General features: G+C 53.3%; 1 protein-coding gene across 9 annotated transcripts in view; it reads right to left on the bottom strand.

Annotated features, from left to right (window-relative positions):
• Positions 1-26,615, bottom strand: part of CAPZB (capping actin protein of muscle Z-line subunit beta) — a 134,160-nt gene that overhangs the window by 13,915 nt on the left and 93,630 nt on the right. For all 9 annotated transcript variants that reach the window (XM_070610747.1, XM_070610740.1, XM_070610739.1 and 6 more), the window contains 3 exons: positions 23,490-23,603; positions 4,557-4,698; positions 4,076-4,192 (listed from right to left, as the gene is read on the bottom strand). In XM_070610747.1, the coding sequence (XP_070466848.1) occupies positions 4,076-4,192; positions 4,557-4,698; positions 23,490-23,603 (373 nt within the window). The remainder of the gene's footprint in view (positions 1-4,075; positions 4,193-4,556; positions 4,699-23,489; positions 23,604-26,615) is intronic.

Genomic DNA, 26,615 nt, shown 5'->3' with positions numbered 1-26,615 from the left:
CGCATGTTCCCTCTCTATCACTGATGTGCTCCATTTTCCGGGAACCCCTTCATCTCATAGCCAAGGAAACCACACACGTGTTTCCAAGGCTCATCTGGGACGCACGGCTAAAGCCGCAACCCTCATTTCCCGTTTGCTCAGAAGCTGCGCATCATTAACTTGGATCTGTGTCCCTGTTGCTCCCTGCCCCTCCCTTTCCAGTTACTTACATTGGAAGCCAGCCCTAGCTTTAATGCACCTCAGATGAGTGACGTGGCAGCCGTTCGGATGATGGCAGAAGCATGGACCTCCTCATTAAAGCACGAGAGCACAAGGCAATCCAAATGAGGCCGCGGTGCAGCCGGGGCGCGGAGGACAGCCGCTCGCCAGGCCTGTGCTTGGCTCGGCAGGAGGCACTGCTCACGGCAGGCAGGAACCAGACTCTGGCCACGGGCTGACAGCTCTGATTTAAACTATTAGGAAGGCTGAGGATTAAATATTTGTCCAGGTCACTGTAAACCCAGTGGAATTATAAACAGTTCAGAGCGGTAAGTGATGCAGGAAACAGTCTCTGGACACAGATTTAGGATTTTCCACCATTCCCAGGTGGCAGGGCAGGGGGAGGCTGGCTGGGGGAGCGCTGGCTGCCTGGGGGTTTGGCTGCCCCTCCCCGGTCAATGGTTCCTGGAAGACAAAGGCCCATTTCCACGCAAAAGGATGGGCTCTGCCCCAGTGAGAACTAGCCTTGGTTGTGGGATGGCCAGGGGACAGCCCTGCTCAGAGGCCAGAGAAAGGGACCCCCAAGACCCCTTCCGGCCTCAGGCCCCTCTGACACAGCGGAGGTCGTGGATGTTTCACATGGAGAGTCTAAGGCTGCGATACGCATCCCAGGCACGCGAGTGGACCACACTTGCACGACCACTGTTCAAGGCATGCAGATGCCTGTGTGACCATAACACACATTTGCTTAAGCAAGTTCCTAAGTTTATCCTTTCTGCCATAGATTTTTGCTATCAATGGCTATTAAAAGTATAATTATCTTATTGAGAAAACATTTTTGTTTGTTTTTTTTTTATTAAAGATTTTATGTTTTTCCTTTTCCTCTCCCAAAGCCCCCTGGTACACAGTTGTATATTTTTAGTTGTGGGTCCTTTCTAGTTGTGGCATGTGGGACGCTGCCTCAGCATGGCCTGATGAGCGGTGCCATGTCTGTGTCCAGGATCTGAACCGGTGAAACCCTGGGCCACCAAAGCAGGGCGTGCGAACTTAACCCCTGGGCCAAGGGGTCGGCTCCGAGAAAACGTTTTTGATGTTAAAAGGAATCCTCGGGGCTGGCCCCGTGGCCGAGTGGTTAAGTTCGCGCGCTCCGCTGCAGGCGGCCCAGTGTTCGTTGGTTCGAATCCTGGGCGCGGACATGGCACTGCTCATCAAGCCACGCTGAGGCAGCATCCCACATGCTACAACTAGAAGGACCCACAACGAAGAATATACAACTATGTACCGGGGGGCTTTGGGGAGAAAAACGAAAAAATAAAATCTTTAAAAAAAAAAAAAAAAAAAAAAAAAAAAGGAATCCTCATCAAGTCAGGCACTACTAAAGGGGAAATGGGAAGGTGATCTTCACAGAAGAAGGCACCTCCGGAGGACGTTCTCAAGGAGGCTGCTCTTCTGCCAATACCGACCTCCCTGAGGCCAAGGCTGCCGTGGGCTGAACCTTCCCTTCCCTTACACAGACGCCCACCGCACTGCACTGGCATGAGGTTAGGCCTTTCCTTGGGAGGGGCTGTCAAGGGTCCTAAAGGTGAACCCTTAAACAAGGGTCTTAAACCTGCTGAGATGCCTAAAGTAGCTTGTGAAGTAGAAGTCAGGACAAGCCGTCTTGTGGGGAGGCAGTGCCTTCTAGTCCAAGCTCCCAGTTCACCTTAGATATACCTGGAAGGGACAGCTTGGAGATAGGTTGCTAATGATACCTAAGCAAAAATGGGCGAGAGAAAGGTACACAGTAGCACCTGTCAAATTTAACGTGCACGTATTACCGGAAGCATTTTCTTAAATTTCGATCCCGATTTGGTAGGCCTGGGTAGGGTTCCAGATTTCTGCGATTCTGACAAGCTCTTTGGTCCTGGACTAGGCCATGAGCAGCAAGGCACAGACACTCTTGAGCTGCAGAAGAGAGGCTCAGAGAGCCAACCTGCCTGATGGGCTGCTCGTGACCAGAAAGACGGGAAATGGAGCAAAGCACTGCTTCTCACAGCACTAACGAGCCTGGGGTACAGAGGCGGGTGAGCCCTGATGAGAGTGAGGAGAAAGCAAGCATGGCCAAGCCTGCAGCCAGCTGGTCCTACTAAGGCAGGAAGCCAGCTGGGCAACGGCAGGTGGTGAACAACCACAGACAGCTCAAAGGGCACTCTCCGAAAATGTGAAGCCCGGGTCACAGTGGGTTTACAGCTGGCTGCACAAGCTGACCCTAAGAAGCTGACTGTTAGACTAACGCCTCCCTCTCAGGAAGTCTCTGGTAACCATGCTGGAGGGCTCTGAACTTGGTCTTGAGCTAATATCAAGACACACAGTCATCTTAGTAAATGTGCAAATAACAAAGCCGGAAGGAACGGCTAATGCTTGGATGACGGGGACCAAGACTCGACATTACTGTCACTGGCAGGGCGAACAAAACACGACGTGAGGACGAATGTAAAATCTCATTTAAAAAAGGCTGACAGCACCAGAACAGAACGGGAACTCCCCGGACCCTAGCGGCTCCTGTGAAAAAGGGATGGCGGGGGTGCCAGCAGGCATGTTGCGAGGTGCCAGGCAGAGCAATCCTGGGCACCCTCTAGAGGACAGGACCTATTCTGGATGCCACCTTCTCGTGGAGGTTGACATAAAAGGAAGGGGCTATGTCCCAAGCAAGCTCCCTGACCTACCCAAGTCCTGTCAGTTAGGAGGCGACTTCTGAACTCTCCCAATTTGTGTGCATCTCGTGACTCAAGCAGCCTGCTGACTGCTTTGGCCAAATGTACTCCTTTCCTCTTTCCCAGGTGAGTGAGTGCTCTGAGCTTTGAAAAGTACTCTGCTTGGGCCCAAACTGGAGGATCCTGGTGAATGTCCCCGGGTTCCATGCTTGGAGCTGTGCTGTGTGTTGGGGCCAGAGCCAAACAGACAGCAGGCTCGCCACCATGCTTGTCGGTTCCCAGTCCCTACCAGGTGCCTGCGTGGCAGGGCAGGTAAACCCGCTTAGATGCTTCCCTCTCTGTATCCTTTTAGTTTTTACTTCAGCCTCTTCTTCTGGCAGCCTGCGGCCAACCATCCAGGCTGACCCTCTGGCTCTGCTGTACCCCTACCTACAAGATATGTCCCTCAGTCCTCTCTGCAGAAAGCGCCTCGACCAGTGTTCAATGTCTGCTGCCTGCTTGTGTCTATTCTTCCCTCTACTGCGAAAAGCAGCCAGATTTTGCTCTAGGAAATCAACACCCCTTTTCCACTTAGCCCACCATGGGTCACAAGACCCAAGTCTGGCCAGACTATTCCATTCCCTCTGGCCTCAGGAAACGACTCTGTGATGGACAAGTAATCCAAGCCAGGCCAGTAAGACATTCCTGGGGTTATGGTAGAGCTGTTCTGAAAGAGAAGCTCCTTCCCCCAGGACTGCCAGAGGCAAGAGCTAGAGGCTTCCAGGAGCCACCGTGTGGAGGCAGAGTCACGACATCACTTGCGTCCTAGACTAGCCCAGCTACGCTGAACGACGTCTGACCTTCTCAGTTATGTGAGCTGATTCATTTTCATTTTCGCTTAAGTCAGAGTTTACTTCTGTCTCTTGCAACCAAGAGTCCTAATTCACAATCTACGTCACAACTGAGAAATCAATTCAGTGTAAAATGTTATCAGCAGTACGTCCTAAACGTCACAGGAGTATTTTAATGAAAACACCTTACCCAAAGACAAAGCCTCCCATGGTTGAATCTCAGGAACCCCCAAGAGGCCTGTGGGGAGCCCGCGTCAGGCACAGGCTGGCCTGGACCCCTCCCTGGGGGCAACCGCCCACTCCTCTGCGTCCACCAGCCCTGTGGCTGGCAGCGGCGGGCACGGGCACCTCTACCTGTCTGGTGAGGCTGCCTCCGAGGTTCATGGTGCCGGAGCCGGACTTGTTGGTTTGCAGCCACAGCATCACCGTGGAGGTCAGCTTGTAATGGGCGGTGCGGCCACTGGATTTCTCCTGGGGACGAGACAGAGATCAGAACCTTGGGTGCAACCCTGAGCTGAGGAGAGCCTGCAGTGGCTCCTACCAAGTCCCATCCTAAGATGTTACCACAGCCCTTTCCTTATAAAATCCCAAGTGGTTTTGAAAGGGACCAAATCTGCGATCCATGTATTCAGCTCTTCTGGGATCTTTATTATGTGACCTCTGTGATCTTGCTCATCTCTATCCAGTGGCTTCAGGGCATTTTCAGGAACTAGCAGGGGCTTATGCATCTCAGTGCTCCCCCCTCTGAGAAGCCTCTGCTACAGAACGGGGCTGCAATGGCTGGTGTGGCACCTGTACTCAGAGGCCCGGCTGCCAGCCCCTGGGGCTGCTGTACCTGCACTTCTACCACGTGGATGGAATCCCAGCAGCCCTTGATCTTCTTTGAGCCATCTCCAGCCTTCTTTATGAGGATCACTCCAGCAAAGCCATGATCCAGATCCCAGAGGTAGACAGATGACACACCACCTTCAAAATACCTGCAGGAAACAGGCCCACGTGCCCATTAGACATTAAGCCCACCAAATTACAGATCACCAGCCCAGATCCCAGGGGTGGCCACTCAGCAAAAATTGATCTAAATGTCTGTCTGGGATTCAGGACCCTCCCTGCAATGGTTCCAGGGTTGATCCTTGCATGTGTTCTGATGGTCCGTTGGTCGAGGGAGGGTGTGTGGCATCCTCCGTGTGGTCGCAGAAAGAACATGAGTTTAGGAGTCCCAAAGACGAATCTGAGTTTGAGCTCGGCCACTTACTCTAGCTTTGTGGTCTTTGGCAAGCTTACTAAACTTCTCTGGGCTTCAGATTCCTCCCAGATGAAGGATCCAGCAAAGTAAGTGTGTGATGTATACAGGCACTCAAGGGGAGGGTGCGGGGGGCAGTCATTGCTATCGAGTAATCATTACTGTTCGATACTGTTATCTGTTTGGATGGCTATTTTACAGGGGAGACAAGGTGAAAAAGGCAGAGCTACAAACTCCTGCCCAGCCAGAGCCCAGGCCAGCAGGCCGCCTCTCAGAGCAGCGTGCTGCGAACTACAGCCAGAGACAAAGGGCTGAGTGGGGACAGAGCCTCCTCCTAAGGTCTGAATCAACGTGGAAAAATCCCTAATTAGGATCAAATGCAAGAGGGAAAGAAAAGGCCAGAGGAGAACAGGAAATCAGGCTAGAATCCCAAATCTGAGGAACCCAAGCCAGCAGCTGATGGAGTCAGGCTGCCGTGAGCAGCGCCCGAGGCGCTCGGAAGCAGAGCTGGAGCATCAGCTGATACGCAGTACCTCGATTTCTGCTGACGACCAACTGAAACACTGGAAAAAGCTCGTCTCCGGTGGCTAGCACATTCTTTACCAGAAAGCCTGGCCTCTCTGACCCCAATTAACCCCCGCCCCAAGGTGCAGGCACACTCGGGCCGCTCGGAGGGCGGTGCCACCCGTGAGCACGGCGGGGAGCCAAGGCCGGGAGATAGCAGGCAGGCGGGGTCCTGGGACCAGCCCCGCTGGGCCCAGCTCCACTCACCGTTTCTCCAGCCGACAACCACTGATGAAGGGTTACCAGAGACGAGCTGTGTGAACTGGGCCTTAGTTTCTTTCTAAGACGGGACAACACTATCTACTTTACAGGGTTGTTGAGAAAAACAATACAGGAAAGCAGACACCCGACAAATGATTATCACTAATTTTAATAGCCAAACCAGTACTAAAAACAAACATGGCTATGAATTATACCTCAATAAAGCTGGTATATAATAAAAAAATATATGGTAAACGTGAATATTTACAGAATCTAGGTGAGGAGTATACAAGAATTCTTTGTACCTCTTTTTGGGGTAATTTTTGCTGTAAATCTGAAATTACTTCAAACTAAAAAGTTCTTGTACAAAGGTCAGGACGTGCTCTGTGCCAGAGTGCAGCCGAGAGAGTGGATCAGACAGGCCTCCTGCATTCGAGCCCCAGGGCCCACCTGTGCTGTCCTCTGGCTCTGGCCTGCCGCAGGCCCCTGGGCGCCCATGGGCCCACACCAAGGTCTGCTACCCTCACGCCCTCCCCGCCAGGGCTCCTCAGGCAGGCTGGGCCACACCACTGCCACCGCGTCCTGTCCCCACTTCCCCGTCCACACCATCCACTGTGATTAAGCTGTCACATGAATTCAGGACGCTGCCTCCCCCCAAGTCCCCGGGGGGCAGCAGAGGACAGGCATGCCAGGCTAACGCGGGAGACGCTCAGTCAGGATCCCCCGGACAGACGTGTCAAGGTGCCAGGCCAGGGCTAAATGTCAGCCAACAATGGAGGGTGGAGAGGGGCCTGGCTCCAGGCAAGCACAGCACAGCGAGGTACTGTGAGGAGAAACACACAGCGAAGGAGCAGACACCCCTGTGGGGCCCAGAGCTGAGTACCAACCGAGGGGACCTCCGGGAAGTCAGCCAACACTGGGCACTCAGGAAGGTCCTCTCTCTTCTCCAAATCTCTCTCCAACCCCCCTCCCTGGGGCGGGGCCAGAGAAGCAGGTGAGCCTTCTGGTCTAGGACCTGAGGCCCCACCTCCCTCCAGAGGGCCATCCTGGTCTGGACGAGCCTTGCGGGAACCCGGGCACACACAGGCGACCCTGGAATGCTCCTGGGACATGTGGGGACACATCTGTCACCTCCAGACTAGAGGCCTTGCATGCTCGGGTGAGCCTGCAGCAGGGGCTCCAGGGGCCTTTCCAGCGTGTGACTCCCTCGGCTCACAGCTCACTGGGACGCAGAGCACACTCCTGAAGAAAGAGCAGCCCGCGGCAGACCTGTGCATACCCGTCCTGTTGGTGACAGATGGCTGCGTTCTAACACACAGTCTCGCCTTTTAGTCTGCCTGGAGAAGAGCAGCCCCACATCAAAAGAAAAAAAACAGCAACTTTAAAAACTGTGGCTTTTCTTGTACCGGCAAACGGGAAGGGCCAATAATTCCTCCTTTCCGTTGGCCATCCTGGAAGGAAGGCTTGAGGCCCAGCGGGCACGTCCATCCTTCCGCCCCTCACAGCTGGTGGCCCCAGCCTTCCTGTGCCTCCCCAAGCCAGAGCATGGTGCCGTTCTCGTCAAAGGCTCGCCGTCCTCTGTGTGCTGGAACACCGGAGAGCAGGTCAGGATGCCCTGGAAGGGATGCAGGAGAAATCCTAGGGGCCTCACAGCTCTTGTCACCACCACCAGGTGACCAGTTCAAAAGCACCACGTGGCCCACAGCTGATCCCCCTCAGTCCCATCCCTGAGATTTGTTTTCTTCCAGAAAAATTAAACAACAGCATTTAACATTTCATAAGGTGGAACTGGTCGCTTCCACTCGGACGTCCCGCCCCATGGACCAGCTCCCGCTCTGGGCAGCTTCTCCCTGGCATCCTCCGCTTCCTTTGTGGGCCACACTGACTAGGTTCCAAGTTTCAAAATGTTGGAGACAAAGGAGGTAAAAACGCAAGCTCAGTTCTGACCTCCATGTGGATTACTATTCTTTTCCCCAAAATTAAAAAAATTTATTGCAAGAACATTATAAAAAAAGGAAATTTAAAAATTAGCCCACAATGCCATAAATCAACTTATCCCATAAATCCAATTTTTCCAAATCCCCTTCCAGTCTTTGTCCAGATGCATAATTTTTATAGAACCATAAGCACAGCGATGGTTCTGTGTTGGGTTCGGCTTTTCTCACTTGGCACGGAATCATTAGCACTTTTCCATGGAGCCACATGACCTCCATAACTGTTTTTAATAGCTGGGATAGTATTCCATTGGGCAGTATCCTAATTTGCAGTCAATCTGACTTTTAATAAAGAAATGACGACAGCAGAGTCAGAGGCACTGCTGGTCTCACGCGGGCTCAGCTCCCTCTCCCGGGCGGGGGGGCGGGGGGCGTTCCCTCCCAAGGAGGGCAGACGTGCTGAAGCCTGGCCTCCGCAGGTATGGCCCCAGCACCACAACAATTCAAGAACCAACTTGCATTTCATTCACCAAAAAGGATCTCCAGGGACTCAAGGGGCCACAAGTCTCAACCTGATGTTCTGCCAAAGGGAGCAGAAGCCTGAGTGCCTGGAAAAGGCTGTCACAGAATCTCCCAGAAACACCAGCCTCTCTGGCAAGTGTTGTCAGGACAGCTGTGTGCACGGTCGGCAAGGTGACTGCGGGGAAGACAGACAGCCCCCCATTACATGGTTTATGGCTGTGCTCTGCGCGTGAAGCATTAATTAAAGAGGGATCTCAACAAGTTTTTGAAAATTTATTCTTACCTACTGTACTTTGATCATAATGACATGAAACAGGAAAAAAAATAATTTTTATGTGGTTCACGTTTATGAGTTTTTACATAAAGGCTTTTGTGGGTATTTTAAGAATGTGCTAAAATGCTGTCTGAAACCACATAAAGCCATCTGAGGAGTGGCCCGCCAGAACTAACAGCGCACACATGGAAGCACTTTAACTGGTCTTTGTATATTTAATGAGTCAAATAGTATTAATATTGTTTAAATGCTAACATGCTATTTCAATAAGGTGGCGCTACCATCACCAGCGACTAGCTCTGGGCCTTGCACGTCACTGTGAACGAATGATCAAATGTGGCCCAGCGCGGAGAGCAGGCTGAGGAGCAGTGAACCTGGCCCTGCCCTGGGCTCTGCCCGTGCTTGGTCATTTCAAAATCCCCAGCTCTCTGGGGAGGGACGGAGGGAGGAGGACGGGCCCAGTACCAACGGCCACAGCTCAGCTGATCTGGGCTGAAGAGGGAAGGCCCAGAGAGCTCCTGGAGGGAGCTCTGGTCAGGCGGGCACCTCGAGAACATCTTTAAAATGGGGAGACTCAAAGATGATAGCACGGGCTTTTCTCAGGCCTGAGACAAACACACACGGTGAGGAGGGTGAATGATCTGTTAGCTGGACGGCACAGGGACGATCTGGGGGACTGGAGAACCACCTTGGAAAGCCCTGAACTGTGAAGTGCTGGGGCCACCGAAAGCTCCAGGGACATTATAAGTGAAATGACTGAGCACCCAGGAACAGAAGGACAATGCTGTGCTGGTGTCCAGAGAAGAGCAAACTCCTTCAAGAGTGCCTTCGCTTCCACAAACAGTCCTGGTGGCTTTCAAGACTTTCCAAGGAAAGACTAACATCTTCCGAGGCAAAGAGAGCCGCCAAGAACTCAGACAGCTGGGACTAAGGACATGGGGCCTACTTGGGTTGGCTCCGTGAGTCCTGCCGTTTGAAAAACAGTGTGTTGATTACAACAGGCAGATACGGGTTTCATAAACTCCAAAGACCGGGTCACTAGGGGACACCTCTGTGCCGGATAAGCAGGAGCAAAAGGCAAGACCCTCAGATGGGCTGGCTATTCATCAGCACAGTCAATTCTAAGTCAGCATCTGGTCAAGTTTACTCTCTACCGTCAGTTAGATCCCTGAATTTGGATCAACTAAAAGCCTAATGAGTGAGCAACTCTCCTCCCCCTCTCAGAGTTGTGCGCATTTCTCCCTGAAAACCACTCTTCCTCTTGAATAACAGCACGGTCACATGTTCAGATTCTGTGTCCACAACTCTTCAACCACAGGACTTCCGGGGGGAAACAGGAAAAAGGGAAAGCATAATACTTCACACTCAAAATGACCTACTTCACAAAACAAAGAAGAAAATATTTCAGCCCCCAAAGCTTTCTGGAGTGTCTGAAGCTGAGGTGTGCGTGGAGACCTCGGATGGAAACGTGTCTCAGGAATCTGAGCTATGACTGTGCGTCACCCCACTCCCAGTCGCGGCCAAGACTGGGCTACACACGCAACAGGGCGGACGGGCCTGGGATGCACTTGGAAGTTGGTCTTTACTCCTTCCTTTCAAATTGCCTCCTGGGAGAATAGCGGACTCATGGTTCTAACACGGGGCCCCCCACAGGTAATGAGTCACATGCCACGACCTCTCGCAAAAGAACCAAGGGCAGGAGGGGTGTGCTGGGAGCAGACCTTTCTTGGGTTCAGTCAGACGTGGTCTTTCAGCCATCAGCGGCTGGGCTGCCTTCACAGGACCTGCCCACGGGGCTCAAGCAGACTTGGATCTCTGGCCCAAGACCTCTGCAGCGCCAAGTCAGAGGCAGGTGCCTCCAAACCCAGACGAGTCCAGGGGGCACGACAAGGGACACCCCCGAGATGCTGCTGGAGCGCGAGGGGCTGTCTTCTACAGTCTGCTTCATTAAATAAAGCCAAGGAGCATTTATTTGGCACCCATGTGGTGCCAGGACTGTTTTCCCATTTCTAAGACGAGAAAGCTGGAGCAGAGGTTCACCAGGGTCTCTCCCAGCTCTGAGACTCAGGATTTGGTGGCTGCTTCAAGGCCTGTGCAAGGCAGACTCTGAGCACCACAGCGCAGACCCCCACCACCTTAATCAAGTTGGTCAAAATTCTGCTTACACACCTCCAGTGACAGGGAACTCACTATATTCCTAAGGCAACGTTTCTGTTCTCACTGGACCTGGGTGAAAACTTCTACCTACTGCCTTCCAGAGCCACGCAAAACAAGAACTTAACGCCCCTTCACCTCATGTAGTTCTTTCAAATACCTAAACACAGCTTACGAGACCCCAAGATTTCTCTTTCTGGCCTTCTTGCCGTTGTACTATCCTCCTGAGATGTGATTTCAAGTCCCCACACGGTGGCCACCCTCCTCCCTCAGGGCGCGAGGACAGAGATCAGCGCCCGGCCCACGGGCTCACCAACGCAGAGCAGAGATGGCCTGACTCTTGGAGCAGGGGCTCTCTCTCCACCAGGGAGCTTGCGACCGGATCAGCTCTCCTGGCAATCACACGTCCCTCATGCTGACACACGCTGAGCTTGCAGTCATCTTGGACAAATCACACTGTCGCCCACAGCCTACACTTTTGAGCACTCGGTATACTGGACCCGAGAACATCACCTGCCACTGAAGTCTGCTGTGTCTAATTCGCACAGACACGGCTTCACCATTCAACACATCTCTAGGGTTTGCACCTGCTGTCATCTGTAACCTATCCAAGCCACCCTTCCTTGGAGGTCTTGACATATGGGATCACGTCAACGTCGATGCAATCCAAACGAGTATACAACGGAGTTCCAAACTGTGTGCGCACCAGGTGTCTGAACCACAGAATTCCAAGACTTTCTAGAAAGAGTACTGTAGGCTGGAGTGACGCTTCTGTGGACAAAACTGAGGGTCAGCTTGGAAGGATGGCTGTGGTCTGGACACTTCTTTCAAGCTTGGGGATAGTACAAAAATGGGACTTCCCACGGCCTCAATTCTGACTGGAGTCGAAGGGACCTGGAAGGGTGTATGAGGGAGAGACAGAAGGGAATACATGAGGTGGACCCAGCTGAAATGCCAGATGAAGAGTTCAGACTAAAAATGTTTTAAATGCCAGTGCAATTAAAACAAGGGGAACCCTCTGTTACCCAGTGCCTAGCTAGGAACCCTAGCCCTCAAAGGGTGCAAGGCTGTAAAGTTCCATGAGATTCTTCCTTTTCTTGCTCTATGTCCTTCTGTCACATACATGGTCTGTTCTGCTTCTGAGATCTCAGTAAAGAGCAGCAGTAAGACCCGGGATAAATGGCCACGAGGGACACTCAGTTGCAACCGGCACTCCGTCATGATGGTAAGGAGGTCATGTGGGCACTTGTTCAAACAGAAATCCCCATGCGTGATTGATTTTAGGCAAAGACAAGGACAATCAAACCCAGAGGCAGAGCCATTCCACCAGCGGCTGAGGTTCCTACCCCAAACAATACCTTTTTGTTTCCTCCCAGCCTAAAAAAGAAAATAAAATCTCCAGCTACCAGCAGTAGTTTAATGATCATCCTTAACATCCTTACAACATAAAAGGGCACCTGGTACCCACAGGTGGGAACAATTCAATTGCATCTCAGGAAAAAAGAAAAATCTCCAATTTGCTTGGAGAGGCATCTAAAACCTGCCTCCTTCCTTGCAGTGCAGACCGACATTCCTTTCTTGTGGGTTCCAAACCGGCCACGACCAAGAAGCTAAGCTCATCCCTGTCCAAAAGAAGGTCGTGGATGCTGCCTAATGGTCCAGCTTCTGGAAAGCCCACAGGAGCTGCAGAAGGCAGGCTGATGGCCACAACTATGAGGGGCTAGGGATGTGGGTTCTCTTCCCCACTGGGCACCAGCCTCCCTTCAGCAGCACCTAGAAAAGCCCTCCTGGAGGCTAGGACGAGCACAGGAAGCAGGGGACCGGAAGTGCTGGCCACGCAGCTGGCACAGAGCAGGCACGCAGCCTCCGGCGTCTGTTCGTTTTCCAAAGGCACTCTCTAGGCTGAGGAGGCAGATCTCCTCTCTTCTCCCGGCCCTGACGCGTGAACCGCCATGAAGAAAGGTCCTGCTTGCTCCGTGAGCACAGTCTGTACCCACAGCCCCAGGGGCTGGTGTGGCTGCCGCATAAAGCAGAGAAGGAGCACTTGGCTTTGGGCTGGCCACATCCAGATTTGCCACTGAAACCCCATCACCCTCTTTTGTGTGTTGAGAACAGCTGTTTTCACCTCGGTTTGTGAAAAGTGTTCCAGAGTCTGCCCGTGGACAGGGGCCGGGTATTCTGCGGAAATTCCTCTAGGACACACAGGTGCAGCCACCCCCCGAGCACACATACCGATCGGCTTAGGCATGTGTGACTTTGATGCCAGTTGCACACAGACGTGCACATCTGGACCGTGGCTGCCGCACTTTATAGCCTCTCTTTACAAGGCTTTTATTTTTTTTACTTGAAGAGAAATAACAAAGCCCTGGAAACAATGGTGCCGCTGCAGGGGCCGCCCATCTGGCTCTGGGACCTGACCAAACCGCCACGCTCAGCACCCACGACCACCTCCAGCCTCTCTGGATTCCCCGTGAAAACACCGCTGCTCCGCTCAGCCCACCTCATGACAAGGCTGACGGCTGAGGCCTTCTGGAGTTTCAAAGCCAACACCCTTGTCCAAGAGCTGCCATTTTGAGAAACCATTCTGTCAGGGCTTTGCAGACATTATTTTACAGTTAAGAAAATTGAATGCCAGAGAGAAAGGAAAGCGCCTGACTCACACAGCTGGGAAGGGGGAGCTGGGACTGGACCTGAGTCTGGCAGGCCTCATGCGGCAGGGGGTACCACCTGGGGTGCAGGTGGGCAGACCAGGCCTCAGGCGGCTTTGGTTCACCCATGAAGTTGAAGTTGGGTAAGTTAAAGACACACATGCAACCACACCACTGTACACAATGCAGCCTCAAGGTGGAGGAGAAAGTCAGAGAAGGAAAGAAGCATATGGCGAGCGGCCAGGACTCTGGGGCACACCACTGAGCAACCTGTCGGGAATTCTGGAAAGGAGGGTCCTCCACCTCAGTGAGGCAGCTGAGGTCTGCTGGCTAACCCTGTAAGGGACCTGCCAGGAGACGAGGAAGCAGCTCAGCCAGGGAGCACGGGGTCTCTGGCAGGACGGAGGAGCCTGACCACTGGAGGGAGCTGGTCGTTGCTTCCAGATGGTGTCTTCACCCCAAAACGTGGAACTGCACAACCCAAAGCATGACTGTGTGCCATACGGTTACAGGAACTGAAGGAATCAGAGCCCCTGATGCTGACCCAGGGTATCATGTTTGTAAACCAACTTGTTTTCCACACACTGCTGTTGTCCATTTGACTTTCTTTTAGCAGATGAAAATCAGACAGGGCATGCCAAGGCAACGCAACCCTGGACCGCTGCCCTAGGATGCCAGATGAAGGCCCTGCAGTGGGCACTCCCTTACTGCCCTCCAGGCTGGTCCACTCTTCAGGGGCTCTAGAAACGGTAGCAGACACCTCTGCTTAAGAGTTGTGGTCACAGGCCGGCCCGGTGGCACAGCGGTTAAGTTCGCACGTTCTGCTTCAAGGCCCGGGGTTGGCCGGTTCAGATCCCGGGTGCGGACATGGCACTGCTTGGCATGCCATGCTGTGGTAGGCATCCCACATATAAAAGAGGAAGATGGGCACGGACGTGAGCTCAGGGACAGTCTTCCTCAGCAAAAAGAGGAGGATTGGCAGCAGTTAGCTCAGGGCTAATCTTCTTTAAAAAAAATAAATAAAGAGTTGTGGTCACAAGAGAGCTGAGACTCATCCTGAGAGCAGGAAGCAGACGCCACTCAATTCCCCCAGAAAGCCGACAGGGCTTCTCTTGACGCCTCTCCCTATTTACTACAACCGGGGTGAACTTGGGTTTCCCCATTAACTGCTTCCAGCACTTTCACATGAGCCCAAGGCTGTGGCAAGCTGGAGCCCCACAGCAGGCAGTGTGGGTTCTCAGAGGCCCTCTGTATGCATGGCTGAAGATACAAATAATACATGTGAAAACCCAAACACTGGTTATGCTGCCGACAAGCTGAAAGCCAGACACAACTGTCCCGTCTTTACCCTGCCGTCCCGGTGGCAGGGTCCTTCTGGAGACCTTTAAATCGGGAAGGGGCCCAGACCTCTGGGCAAAGGGAAAAGGGTTATGCAGCACGAGCCACTCAGACCTATCTGGAGGGGTAGGGAGTGAGGGCGGATGTGCCAAACCAAATGGTCCAGGTTTCATCCAGCCCCAGAACCTTCCTGAACAATTCTCCCATTACCTCACACTTACTCTGCTCCGTGCTTTCACCCACTTCCCAGTGTTCTGACTCTAGAGAGCGAAGGGATGGCCAGGCCGCTTCCATCGGTGGGAAATACTGGGTAACCTTAAACTGCAGCTCTCACTCAGCCGGACTGAGGGGAGAGCCGTGAGGACGAAGCAGCCAGACTAAGGGAGTCTGCATCAGGGTCTTTCCACTCCCACTCTCCAATCCAGCCCCCAAACCGCTTACGGAGGAACTTCTGAGGATGTACGTCAGAGTTGTACAGGTACCTACGTACCCCTGGGACCCTTCCTAATGCAGTGAGAATGACACCCCAAGCCCAAGCCTGACAGGGGCCAGTGCGCCTCTCCCCATGGCTCATGTCCTGCTCTGGCCTTCACTCGTTGACCACTCAGCCCAGAACCACCTCAGGACTCTGCCCAGTGATCCCCACTGCTCAGAGCACTGCCTCCATCCTTCCCCCACCTCCCTGCCAGGTCACTCGGCTGAGCCTGGGGTCCCCAGCACCCCCCGGGCTTGCATGGTTCACTAGGAGGACTGGACTCAGGACTCAGCACAGAGTCGTGCTCCAGCCAAGGAGACAGGCAGAAGCGGCCCAGGGAGAGGGTGCACGGGGCAAGTCCCGAGGAGACCAGACACAAGGTCCCAAGGGCTCTCCGAGGGGGTCACACAGGATGTGCCCAACTCCTCTAGCAACGAGTTGCGACAACACGTGTGAAGCACTGTCCACCAGGGAAGCTCGCCAGACTCGGTGACCAGCGCCCTCTACCCAGCACACACCCAAATCCCGGACGCCCAGGAGGGCAGCAGGAGTCAACACAAACCACGGTGTGTGTACAACAGCTCATGCACCAGGAGCCGTTCTTACCAGCGGATGGCGGGAGCCTTCCTGAGACCCAGGCTCCCGGGGCAGCCAGCCACTGCAGGCCGGCGGCCTCAGGCCCGCGGGGACGGCCCTCCTCTGCACAGGGCAAATCGGTTACAGTCAACGCGGTGTCCCCGCCTGGAGTCAGCCCCTCTGCTCCTCGCTGCCTTGGCACCGGTTTTCGATCCTTTACAGCACTTACCCAGCTGAGCGAGCACTTTGGTCACTTGTTCACTTCTTCCTGGGTGCACCTCCTCAGACCTGTTAAAACCTGAGCCCCACAGCGGGGGCGGGGCTGCACCGGATCCGCTCCCCACGACACCCTCAGTCTCAGAGCAGGGCAGGTTCAGTCAATATTTGTCTCCCTCTCCCGTCACCACACTCCTTCTCTCGGTTTCGGGGCCAGAGATTTACTCAGGGTCGCACTGCGGGCTGGCGGCAGAGCCTTGAGGGGAACCCACAGCTTTCTTACGCGGCTATGGCTGGGAGCATCACACAGCCTGCTGTCTCACCACGGCCGCACCCAAACGGCCCCCGCCCACCAAAGCACAGAATATAAGACATCCATCAGACAACTGTTGCAAAATTAGAATACTCCTGTCATGCTGACAGCTGTAACGGCCCGAGAGGGCATGAGGAGTCAGCGCAAGGGGACCGTTATCAGCAGCCCCTCACCGAATGCCCCCGTCAGCCGCTAAGACGGGCAGAGGCACCTTCTCAAAGGTAAGGAAACAGAGGCGCAGAGAGTTTACTTATCTGTCCACAGTCAGCCAGAGTGAGGGCAGAAGAGAGAACCAAGGCCAGGCCTCTTTCAAAGCCCAGCTCCTCCCCCTTCTGCAGCCTGGCCTGGGACCCGGGGGTGGGGTCAGAGGCCTCTGCAGGTGTCTGTGCCTCCTGCCTGATGGCCCCGCCCACTAGCAGTTACCTGCTTCTACCTCTGCAACTTACATTTCATCAGAAAATCTCCGCTGCCTTCTACGATTCCCACCAGGACCAAAACACTAAAACTCCCCAGGCCCAACACTCAGGTCCAAAGAGCAAGTAGCCCCTGGAGGGCCAGGGCCCATGGACTGGGAAGGCAGCAGGGAGCATGGCATCTCAGGGTCCCAGGACACCCAGCAGTGAACCTTTTCTACACACGCATCTGGACGCCCTGCCCTTCCCTGGCCAGCGTTGCACAAACATCAAATGACAGACGGACGGACAATGGAGGGAAGGAGTGGAAACAACCACAATTCTAACGTGGCCCAAGAAAGGGGAGAGGAGGCAGGGAGCCAGGGCAGGGCCCATCGGCCCACCACCCTGTCTGCTCCCAGAGAGGCTCGTGGGCTTCTGGGACTGCCACAGGGACGCCAGCCTTGTTTCACTCTGTAAACTTCCAGACAAGAAGGGCTGATTAGAAAAGCTAATTAAAGCTTTTGAAGATTATCTCAGACCCAAGCAAGGAAGAACACGAAATGCCTTCCCGCCCTGCTCCTCCACCCCCCAGACTCTGGCCTTCATTAAGCTTTGATTTCAATCAATTGCACACCCACTAAAATTAACTTATAAGGCCAATAAATTGCAACCGCATGTTTGAAGGTATTATCTGCTGCAAGCCAAGAGCCAAGGATCACAGAGCACGGGGCAAGATGTCTGGCACAGATGGGAGTAATCATCTTGGAAGAAGGGAGTGCCAGCCCCTTCGGTTAGAACATCTGGTGTCGGTAGAACCTGGGCCGACAGACAAGGAGGGAGACCCCAAGAGAACGCCAGAACACGGAAGGTTTCCTGTCTTCTCTGGGAACCTGAAAAATCACAGCACTGATCTTGGGGTTCATGACAGCCAACTCGGGGGTCACACTCCGGCAGCTTCAAGGGCCTATCCCACACCGAGGGCCCCACTGCTAAGTCTCTCCTGACAAAGACGGATGACTTCGGTCACGTGATGAGGTTTTCTGACTGATGAACTATGCTAGGCTTGGGTCTAAAAAAGCAGAGTCAACTCTGCCAAGAAAGAAGTGATCCCATGAGCCAGCACCCAAGAGCTGCCCTTCCTGCTCCTTCTCCCACTCCCCAGGGGCTAGGTTCTAATGACATTCCCTGGACTGGGCCAGGCCCAAGAAGTAGAGGTAGAAAAGCATCTTGGGGCTTGGGAGAGAAGAATGAGTAGCCTAGATATTGGGGACCAGGGTGGCAGGGCTTGGGGAAGGGAAGTGACAAAACTCAAGATGCCATGAGAGTACACACCTCACCCAGCCCAGCACTCCAGGAAAACATGCCTGTCGTCTCCTAAGCATTTTCAGCAAACTGGCAATTTTAACGTAAAAACAGGGTTGTTTGGGTAGTGCTATCAACAGCTGCTTGATGGTTATTCTCCTCGGGGAAAGTTACTACCATGAGTCCTTTCTGCCACCTACGGAGGCAAAGGAGCAAATCTGGGACTTCCTGGGAGGGGACTGTGGGCGGGAGGGTGAGAATGCAGCAGAGGAGGGGTAAACAGGAGCCGGTCAGCTTCAAAGAGATCATGCAGGCACACGGCTCCTCTCCCTGGGCCCCTACTCGCTTCTTGCTCACCTTAGGGCAAGACTCAGCTCCCAACTGCTGGCACCTTTGTTCCATGACCGAGAAATGCTGTGTGCAGGCAGGGGTGGGGGTGCCACACCCCACAGGAGTTACAGGCCGGAGGGCCTGCTGGCCAACCTCTCCCCAGCTCCCTCACGCTGGCCATACCAACTCCAGGAGCTGACGACTAACTCTCATTCTCTACGGAGTCAAAGCCTTTGCAGAACTGGGGATCAAAGCCCAGAGCCTGAGGACAGAATCCGAGACTTCCCCTCCGGATGCTAATGGAGACCATCTCTCTGCAGCAAGCTGGGGACAGTGAGTGCTCCCCCTCTGGAAAGGCCTGTGAGGCTCTAGGACACCTGGCCTGGATCCTGGTTCAGCTTTAAGTGTCCGTGCGCTCAGGGAGGTCTCCTTCCACTCACCTTCTTAAGGAGAACATCAAGAACAAGGTTAATGGGCCCCGAGAGCAAGGAAAGAAGGGGAACGAGGAGGCTGTATGGACCGCCACACACATGCATCACTGGTGCTGGCGGAGCTGCGTCTGCCTATTTGTTGGATGACAACAAAACACTCCCACAAGTCCCCTCGTGAAGCATAAGCCGACGGGACGCAGCGGTGGGAGGAGTGGCAGGAAGAGCACTTTAGGCCTTCTTTATTCTGTTTCTCGGTCAAATCTCCAGCACTTGAGATGACGAAGAGGATAAATCTCTGTGTGAACTGAGTTCAGTGTGGCCTTCCCAGTACAGAGCGAGGGCCCTTCCCCCTAGTGGTCCACAGAACAAGCAGCCCCCTGATGGCTCCTGCAGCAAAGCGCCCACCACAAGAGGATTCCGAGGACTCCGAGTGGCCGGGGTTTGGCAGCTTTCAGTTATTTGGGGGGGGGGGGGGGGGGTGAGTGGTCAAGAGGCCAGAGCACAAGCCAAAGTCAGTCCTAACTCTGCGATCCATCAGGATCCAAGAATTCGGAACTCAGTGGCATCTGGGGTGGGGAGGAATTAAAGAGCGGGTTCATGCAGGGGACAGGGCTGCTCTTCACGTTCCTCACCCTACGGGGCAGAGGCCAACGCTCCATTTGGGAGTGGGGTGCCCAGGAAATGGCAGCCTCACTCACCCTACCCTCCTAGGCACAACGGTGCTCCTGTCCTACTCGCAATCAGCCCCTCCTCCTCCTGGGAGGGTGGGTCCGCCTGAGGCTCTGGGCATCTCTCACCAGGCCCCTCGGGCAGCAGCTCAGGGACCAGAGCCAGCAGACAGGAGGGGGGTGGGGGGTAAGGCCTCCCCTCAGTGACCTTTGCCAACATCAGAGGAAGCAGCTGGGAGAGTCCATGGAAGTGCTCTGTGGCTTCACCACTGGGAAGCACGTCTTCCAATGGGAACAGGTCTATACTGGGGAGGGGCAGGGATGAAAGACACAGAGAAAGGCGTGACCTTCTGCCCCTTCAACCCATGGAACGATTGGGGCCCTAGAAAACCCAGTGCCGCTCAAGGCAGAGAAAAGACCTTCCAGCACCCAGGTGACTTCTGTCTGCTCCAAAACTGCAGAGAAAAGACCTCACGCTCTAGGCCCCACCACCGTCACTGACGTGGCCACCAACAACTCACAGGGCACTCTGAGAATGGGAACTTCTGGAGATGAGCAATGTACCAAGATGTTTAAAAAAAAAAAAAGAGACAGAGAGAAGAAAGAGGAGACTTATTTTCATAACTTTAGACCAAAAAATGGGCTGGCTCATCATATGGGTCGCCTGGGAAAAGGCTCCTCACATACCGTCTCAGGAGAGAGTGTTCCTCAGCACACTGATAACGCTGGGTGGTCTGAAACTGATGACTTGGGTCCCAGTGACAGATCTAACCACCACGCCTCCGGTGGCCTGTGGCTGCCGTCACACGGGAGACCTGGCCTCCCTGCCCGCCTCTGTGGGTGCCACCCGGAGGCTCGCACTCCCTCCTCCCCCCATGAAGCAGCACCCTGATGTGCTAAGCACAGAGCAGCATCCTCTGGGCTGGGACTCCACCATTACAAACTCTCACAGAGCCGCAGTGTCTGGGCTTGTCCAGTTCGACCCCCGACTTGGGTGCAGGAAGCTGTCCTGTCACCCCTCTCAAAGCCCTCAGCAGGTCAGCTCACCTTCAGAGGAGCGTGCAGGCAAGTGCACAGGCACACACAAATACGGCTCGTTAAGGCTTAAAAGCCACCTTAAAAGTGGACTTGCCCAGGAAGGGACGCCTTTTCAGGACGGTGTGAACCCAGCTCTTCCTGTTTTCTAGTGGACAGACCACTTGAGGACTTCCGGTTTCATCAGGATCACTGGAAGGATGAAGGCATCACTTCGAAGATTTTTCTTTTTTTTTTTTTAAAGATTTTATTTTTTCCTTTTTATCCCCAAAGCCCCCCGGTACATAGTTGTGTATTCTTCGTTGTGGGTTCTTCTAGTTGTGGCATGTGGGACGCTGCCTCAGCGTGGTCTGATGAGCAGTGCCATGTCCGCGCCCAGGATTCGAACTAACGAAACACTGGGCCGCCTGCAGCGGAGCGCGCAAACTTAACCTCTCAGCCACGGGGCCAGCCCCAAAGATTTTTAATGGTAACGGGGAAATGCTCACCATACTAGGCCAATGAAGACCCCACAGAAGGCACACACCTAAGACTGACCACGTGTCGTTCGTTATCTATGTGAACCAGCGAGACGGGAGGGAGAAAGAAGGAAGGAGGAGAAGCCAAAGACGACAGTGGGCTTTTCTCCAGGACTGACCCCAAAGGGCAGCACAAGACAACATGTCCGAATCACCTTATTCAGGAAATCACAACCCGAACGTTTCTATAAGAAATCACTCTCGTTCTTGTCTTCCGAGAATCCAAGGGCCGCCCTGCCTTGGAGACGCCTGCACAAGCAGCCCCTCTGCCTGGAGCGCTCTTTCTCAGCCCCAGCAGGGCTGGCCCCTTCTGGCATCAGACCTCAGCTCCAACATCACCTCCTGGAGAGACCTTCCCACCCGTCACTCCTGGCCCCGTCACCCATCAGGGCACTTGTTCACATGCTACTGTGCGTCTCTCTCCACTGGACGCCACAGGGGCGGGGGCTTGGGCTGCGGTGCTCAGGCCGCACCCATGCCCCCCAGGATTTAGCGGGCCAGGTGCTCGCGGCAAGCTCTCTTCACGTCGGCAGAGCATGTGAGCAAATTCTGGACGCTGGAGCTGGGTGAGGATGGCTCTACACCCCATTCCATCGCTTCCTGGCGGCACGAACTTGGGCACGGCACCTCACCTCTCTCAATTTTTCAACTCATTTGTAAAACACGGAGGGGAAAATCCTCTCACAAAGGCTGTTGTGAGGACTGAACGAAATGAAGACAACCGTGAGGCAGTTAACACGGTGCGTGCCCAGTTACTGGCTGGTAACCGCGGTTACCATCGCTGCCATTTATTACCAGCATTGTCAGTACAGCATGAAATTGATCCCACTTGGGAATTGTACTTTAACAGCCGGCTTTGGCTTCTTCCCAATGGCTGCAAAAAAGAAGATAGTAAAAACAACCACAAATAAACTACGAGAGAGCAAGGAGTCAACTTCTCAGCATCACTTCCTACAATGGGGCAAAATTCTACATGGAAGAGCTCTTTAAACACTGGAATTTGTTTTAACTATGAGAATCAATATTTTGTGGAAACCTCAGGCAAATAAGGACTCAAATCCAAGCTCTCTGCCTCTGTCCTGTGGCCTACTGCGAGTTAGTTAGCCTCTTGGAGCCTCAGTCTCCTCATCTGTATAAAAGGGACAAAACTCTCTTCTCCAGAGGTTCTTGTGAGGATTAAAGATAAGACAGATAAAACACTGGCATGGGACAGACACTGAAGATACAGCTGAGTCACAGGGCGACGAGTTCAGGGCAAGCAAACGCTGCGGGCCACCTGTTCCCAGCTTCCTCAGAGCTGCTCGTGTGTTTCACTCATCTGCTCGAGGGTGGCGGGGTTGGCGCATGTCTTTGTGTCAGACTCAGAAGGCACTTTTCCTCCCGAACCAGCTTCTAAAGGAAACTCTTTCTAGAACAAGTTGTATCAAATCTGCTATGAATGGGAAGAGCACGGTGGCTGTCTGCAGAGCGGAGACCTGAAATTCCCACCAAGCGCCACCAACCATCTGTGCCGCCACCCGCTTTCTGCAGCATCGCAGCATCTCAGCACTTCAGATACTTTGTTTCTCTCATTTCCATCTTCGTGCCGATATCCTAGATCAGGATGGGCAAACTACAGACTGAGGGCCAATCCCACCCACCTCAAGGCTCAAGAGGTGGTTTTTACATTGTCAAAAGTAAAACAACAACCAAAAAAACCATGCAAAGAGTAAGTGACAGAGATATGTGGCCCACAAAACCTAGAATGTTTACTGTCTGGCCCTCTACAGAGAAAGTCTGCCGACCCCTCTCCTAGACGGATTTAGCGTGTGCTGAGACAGTATGGTATGTTTACAGCTCTACCATATTTTCACTAGAGAACTTCATTTAAAATGGGATTCTGTCGATTAAAACCAACACCTCAGAGGACAACCTTCCTGGAGCCTTTCCGTGCAAGGCTGGTCAATTAGGTGTGGTGTGGCGGGAGGCAGGACTGGATGGAAGCAGAAAGGAGAGGTGGGAATCTAAGCAGACCAGGCAAAACAACTTCCCGAGGCAGGGGCTGAGGCTCCAAACCACTCAGTCAGCAAAATGCTAGCTCAGAGACGGGCTGCCGAAGGCCCAGCTGTGAGGGGCTCCACTCGTCCTGCCCTGGCAAGTGGTCTGGAAGCGGGTACCCTGAGCTCCAGGTTAAGAATTGGGTTGGCGCATGCAGGACGGTGAAGAAAGAGGGGCCTCCGGGGATACAGGCAGCTGAGTCTGACTCCCGGCTCAGCCTCTTGCCTTGACCAAACACCTTAATCTGCCTGAGTCTTAATTTCTTCATTTGAAAAACGGGGAGTAAAACAGCTACCACGTTTGTGAGTGCTGGCGATGCTGTGGAGAAAACACCTGGCACTAACCTGCCGTTACCATGAGTCACGACCAAGGCACAGGCGAGTCTGTGTACGGTCACATTCTGTCACCGAGTCGTCTCATAACCAACCCCGTTACCAGCGCAGCACCCGGCGTCCTGCTCTGGGTGCTGAGAATTCTCATCATTTAGGCGAGATAGGTGACAGGTTCAAGGAGACTGCCTGGCCTGGTCATGCTCTCATTTATGATTTACTTATCAAAACCACAGGTGTTAAGGCGCACAGGGAGCAAGGCACTCACAGGTCTCGATACTGGTCAAAGGCGTTGTTGGCTTCCACCTCCAGCTTCCTCAGCCGAGCAGAAGGCATGGCCCCATCTTCCAAAGGAGGGTCATACTTGTTACTCCATGGTGACCTGGAGGGGAGGACGGAGGAGGAGAGCTCATGAACTGTCACGGGAACACACGGCCTATGAGCCTTCAGCCCAAGCCCAGCTCTCTGAAATTTCAGAGAAAAAGCCACCACCCACAGTGAAGGTTTTTCCAGGTCCTAGCAACAAACACGGCTTTCTCGAGTTTGCAGAGCAGGGTCAGTAACAGGCAGCTTGGTACGAGCCCTGTGCTCCACCACTCACCAGCCGTGCACTCCCAGCAGGTGTCCTGACTTCTCTGAGCCTCACTTTCCTTGTGTACAATGAGGCCACTATCTGTTACCCAGAGGGCTGTGGTGAGAAGCAAAGGAGAAAGACACACCAAGTGCGAGACGAGAGCCTGGCATGGAGCAAGCGTTCAACAAATGTAACTTCTTTCTTACCTTTTTTCTAACTTTTCTAATTTTCCTTTGCTTTCACCATTGTATTGATCAACAGATGTCCCTCTCTCCCCCTGACCTGCTGGCAGAGATGGATTACTCCACAGACCTTCTTACTCAGTTAAGGATGAAGAAGAGAGCTGTCTGTTACGGAAGCAAGCAAGAGCTTGAGCCCCACAGGGACATGCTGACTGCGCACAAGAAGACCTGAGTGAGTGAGTCCTCCACGAACAGAGGACAGCTGTCCTAACATCCCAGGGCCCGGCACACCTATAAAGACTGCGAAGTAATGAGAACGAGCCTCTTTTTCCAGTCCGAAGACTTGCTGCATTTTTTAAAACATATTTTGCCACATCAGAAAAGCATTTAATCACCGAGTAGTGGAAAGGAAGTTATAAGGAAAATACCTACTCATTAATTCCTGCAGGTGGAGTTCAGAGAAAGACAGAGAATGAAAAAGGTGAGAGAGGAATGAGCAGGAGGAGAAGAAAATGTGGAATTTGGACAAAGTCCTTCACGTGTTCAGGCATAAACACCTCAGTGTGCTCACTGTAAGGAACCCACACTGCCTTCCCCACTTTCCCTGCTGACACCAGAGGTTCACATCACTTACGACTCCAAAGAACCTTTTGATTTGGGGTTGATTTTAAGGGAAAAAAGTATCACTCTCTTCTGAAGCCCAGTTTTAACAAAGTCTGCGCAGAAACATCTTTCCTCTTGGTAACTGGTGCCCCCCTAGGCACCTACATAGCAAATCACAAGCATGGAGCCAGAGAAAGCTGGGTGACCTCTTCTCCGAGCCACCTGCAGACAGCGGTCCTAGCTTCTCAACTGCCGGCCCAGGGGGAGCAGGGGGAGTGGCCATGCTGGGTGTCTCATGAGGGTCTCCAGACAGCAGGTGCCCTGACCACCTCGAAGCAGAAGGAGCCTTTGGGAGCCCTCCTTTCCAAGCTGACTGTCCCCACTCACCACAATGGAGGTAGAGACTTTGCAAGAACGGGGTGAAACGCTCTCTTCTGCCGCGTGACCAACAGCTGGCTCTTGCGGTCACACTGGACTATGCACACACCATAGGAAGGAGTTGTTCAACAAGCCAGGACCCCATCTAGCTTGGAGGGCAGGTGTGAAACTGACACTGGGTACCCTCCCACCCTCCCCGAGAGGCCTCTCCCTTCCCAAGCACGGGCTGACGCGTCCGTTCTCGTTTCTGTAATGTGTCTTGTTTATCCGTCAAAACAGTGCTGCCTGACAGAACTTTCCACAATGATGGAAATGTTCTGTATCTGCGTTGTCCAAAATGGCAGCCACTAGCTTCATGTGGCTACTGGGTACTTGTGGCTAGTGCAACTGACAGACTGAATTGTAAACTTAATTTGAATTAATTTAAATTTAGATACCCAACTCCAGAACTCCAAGAAGGCAAGAGTCTTTTCTGTCTTGTTCTCCACCATCTGCTCAGCATCTAGAACAGTGCCTGGCACTCAACCACGTGTTCACTTAAAAAAATGGTTGTTAGAAGAATGAAGAAATTCTTGCACCCACCCCCCCAAAGCAGAAGTAATCATTCCGGCCTCCCTGCCCCCTCTCTGCCACAGAGACATCGATTCTCACAGCGGTCACGTTCCTGCCTCGCCCTTGCCCCAGACTGCAGCAGAACTTTGAGAAGGGAGCCTGCGCTGCTCACCCTCCTGCCCCAGGACCCAGCAGAGTTCGTGTGCGGGTGCCAGTGCACGCATGGGGCGGGGGGAGAAAGCACCCACAGGAATTCTGCTGGTGGTCCTCCAAACTGACAGAGAGGCAGCGACTTTCTGCTTTTTCTGCTGAGGGACAGCAAAGCATTAAAAAAAAATCAACAAAAGCCTCTTACTGGATCCAGAGACAAGGATGCAGTTGAGGAGGAGTGCTGTCACCACCACTACTTACTTGTAAACTAGGCCTGGTTCCCCCACTCGCCAGGGGGAGTGGGAAAGAATCTGAGCGTGAGAAGATGAACTTGCCGTCGACGTGCCCCTGTGAGACTCTGCTCAGCACAGCCAGAGCTCTGACCTTTGTTCCCACAGTCAAACGGCCATCGCCTTCCTCTGGGCCTCGAAGACCCGCCAACTGGCTTTCATTTAAAGGCGACCTGATTAGACATAAGAGCCCATCTCTCTTGCAGAGAAGGGGCCTGGAATTTTCAAGAAGCCTGTAACTCACATTTCTCCTGGCTCACAGACGACAGCATTTCAAGCCGTTAGTCCTGGAGCCGGGGTAATTGTAGCTGGGGGAAAAATCATAACATTACCCAGAATATTCTTAGTGGAAGGGGCACTCAGAACACATTTAAGAGCTTAAATGGAAGCCATTTGAAAAAAGACAGATGGACAGGAACGCTTAGATTTCAAAAGTCAGGCCTTTCATTTCCCTCAGAGAATGCTTTTTGTTTCAGCTAACAGGTTTCAAACAGTGCTGCTGGCAACGGCCACACCATAAGGATCTTATTTAAGCAAACGATCAAACACAGTTAGGATGAAAATGTGTGGAGAAAATCAGAAGGCCTTGAAGTTTTAAGTCGAGGAGGGAAAGGAAAGAAAATCCTGAGCCTAGACACCCTGGGCCCCTCTTTGGCCAAGGTCCC

This window comes from Equus przewalskii, chromosome 2, assembly GCF_037783145.1.
Source record: "Equus przewalskii isolate Varuska chromosome 2, EquPr2, whole genome shotgun sequence".
Lineage (NCBI taxonomy): Eukaryota > Metazoa > Chordata > Mammalia > Perissodactyla > Equidae > Equus > Equus przewalskii.
Note: the sequence above shows the minus strand (reverse complement) of the source record. Positions and strands in the feature narration are given on the sequence as shown.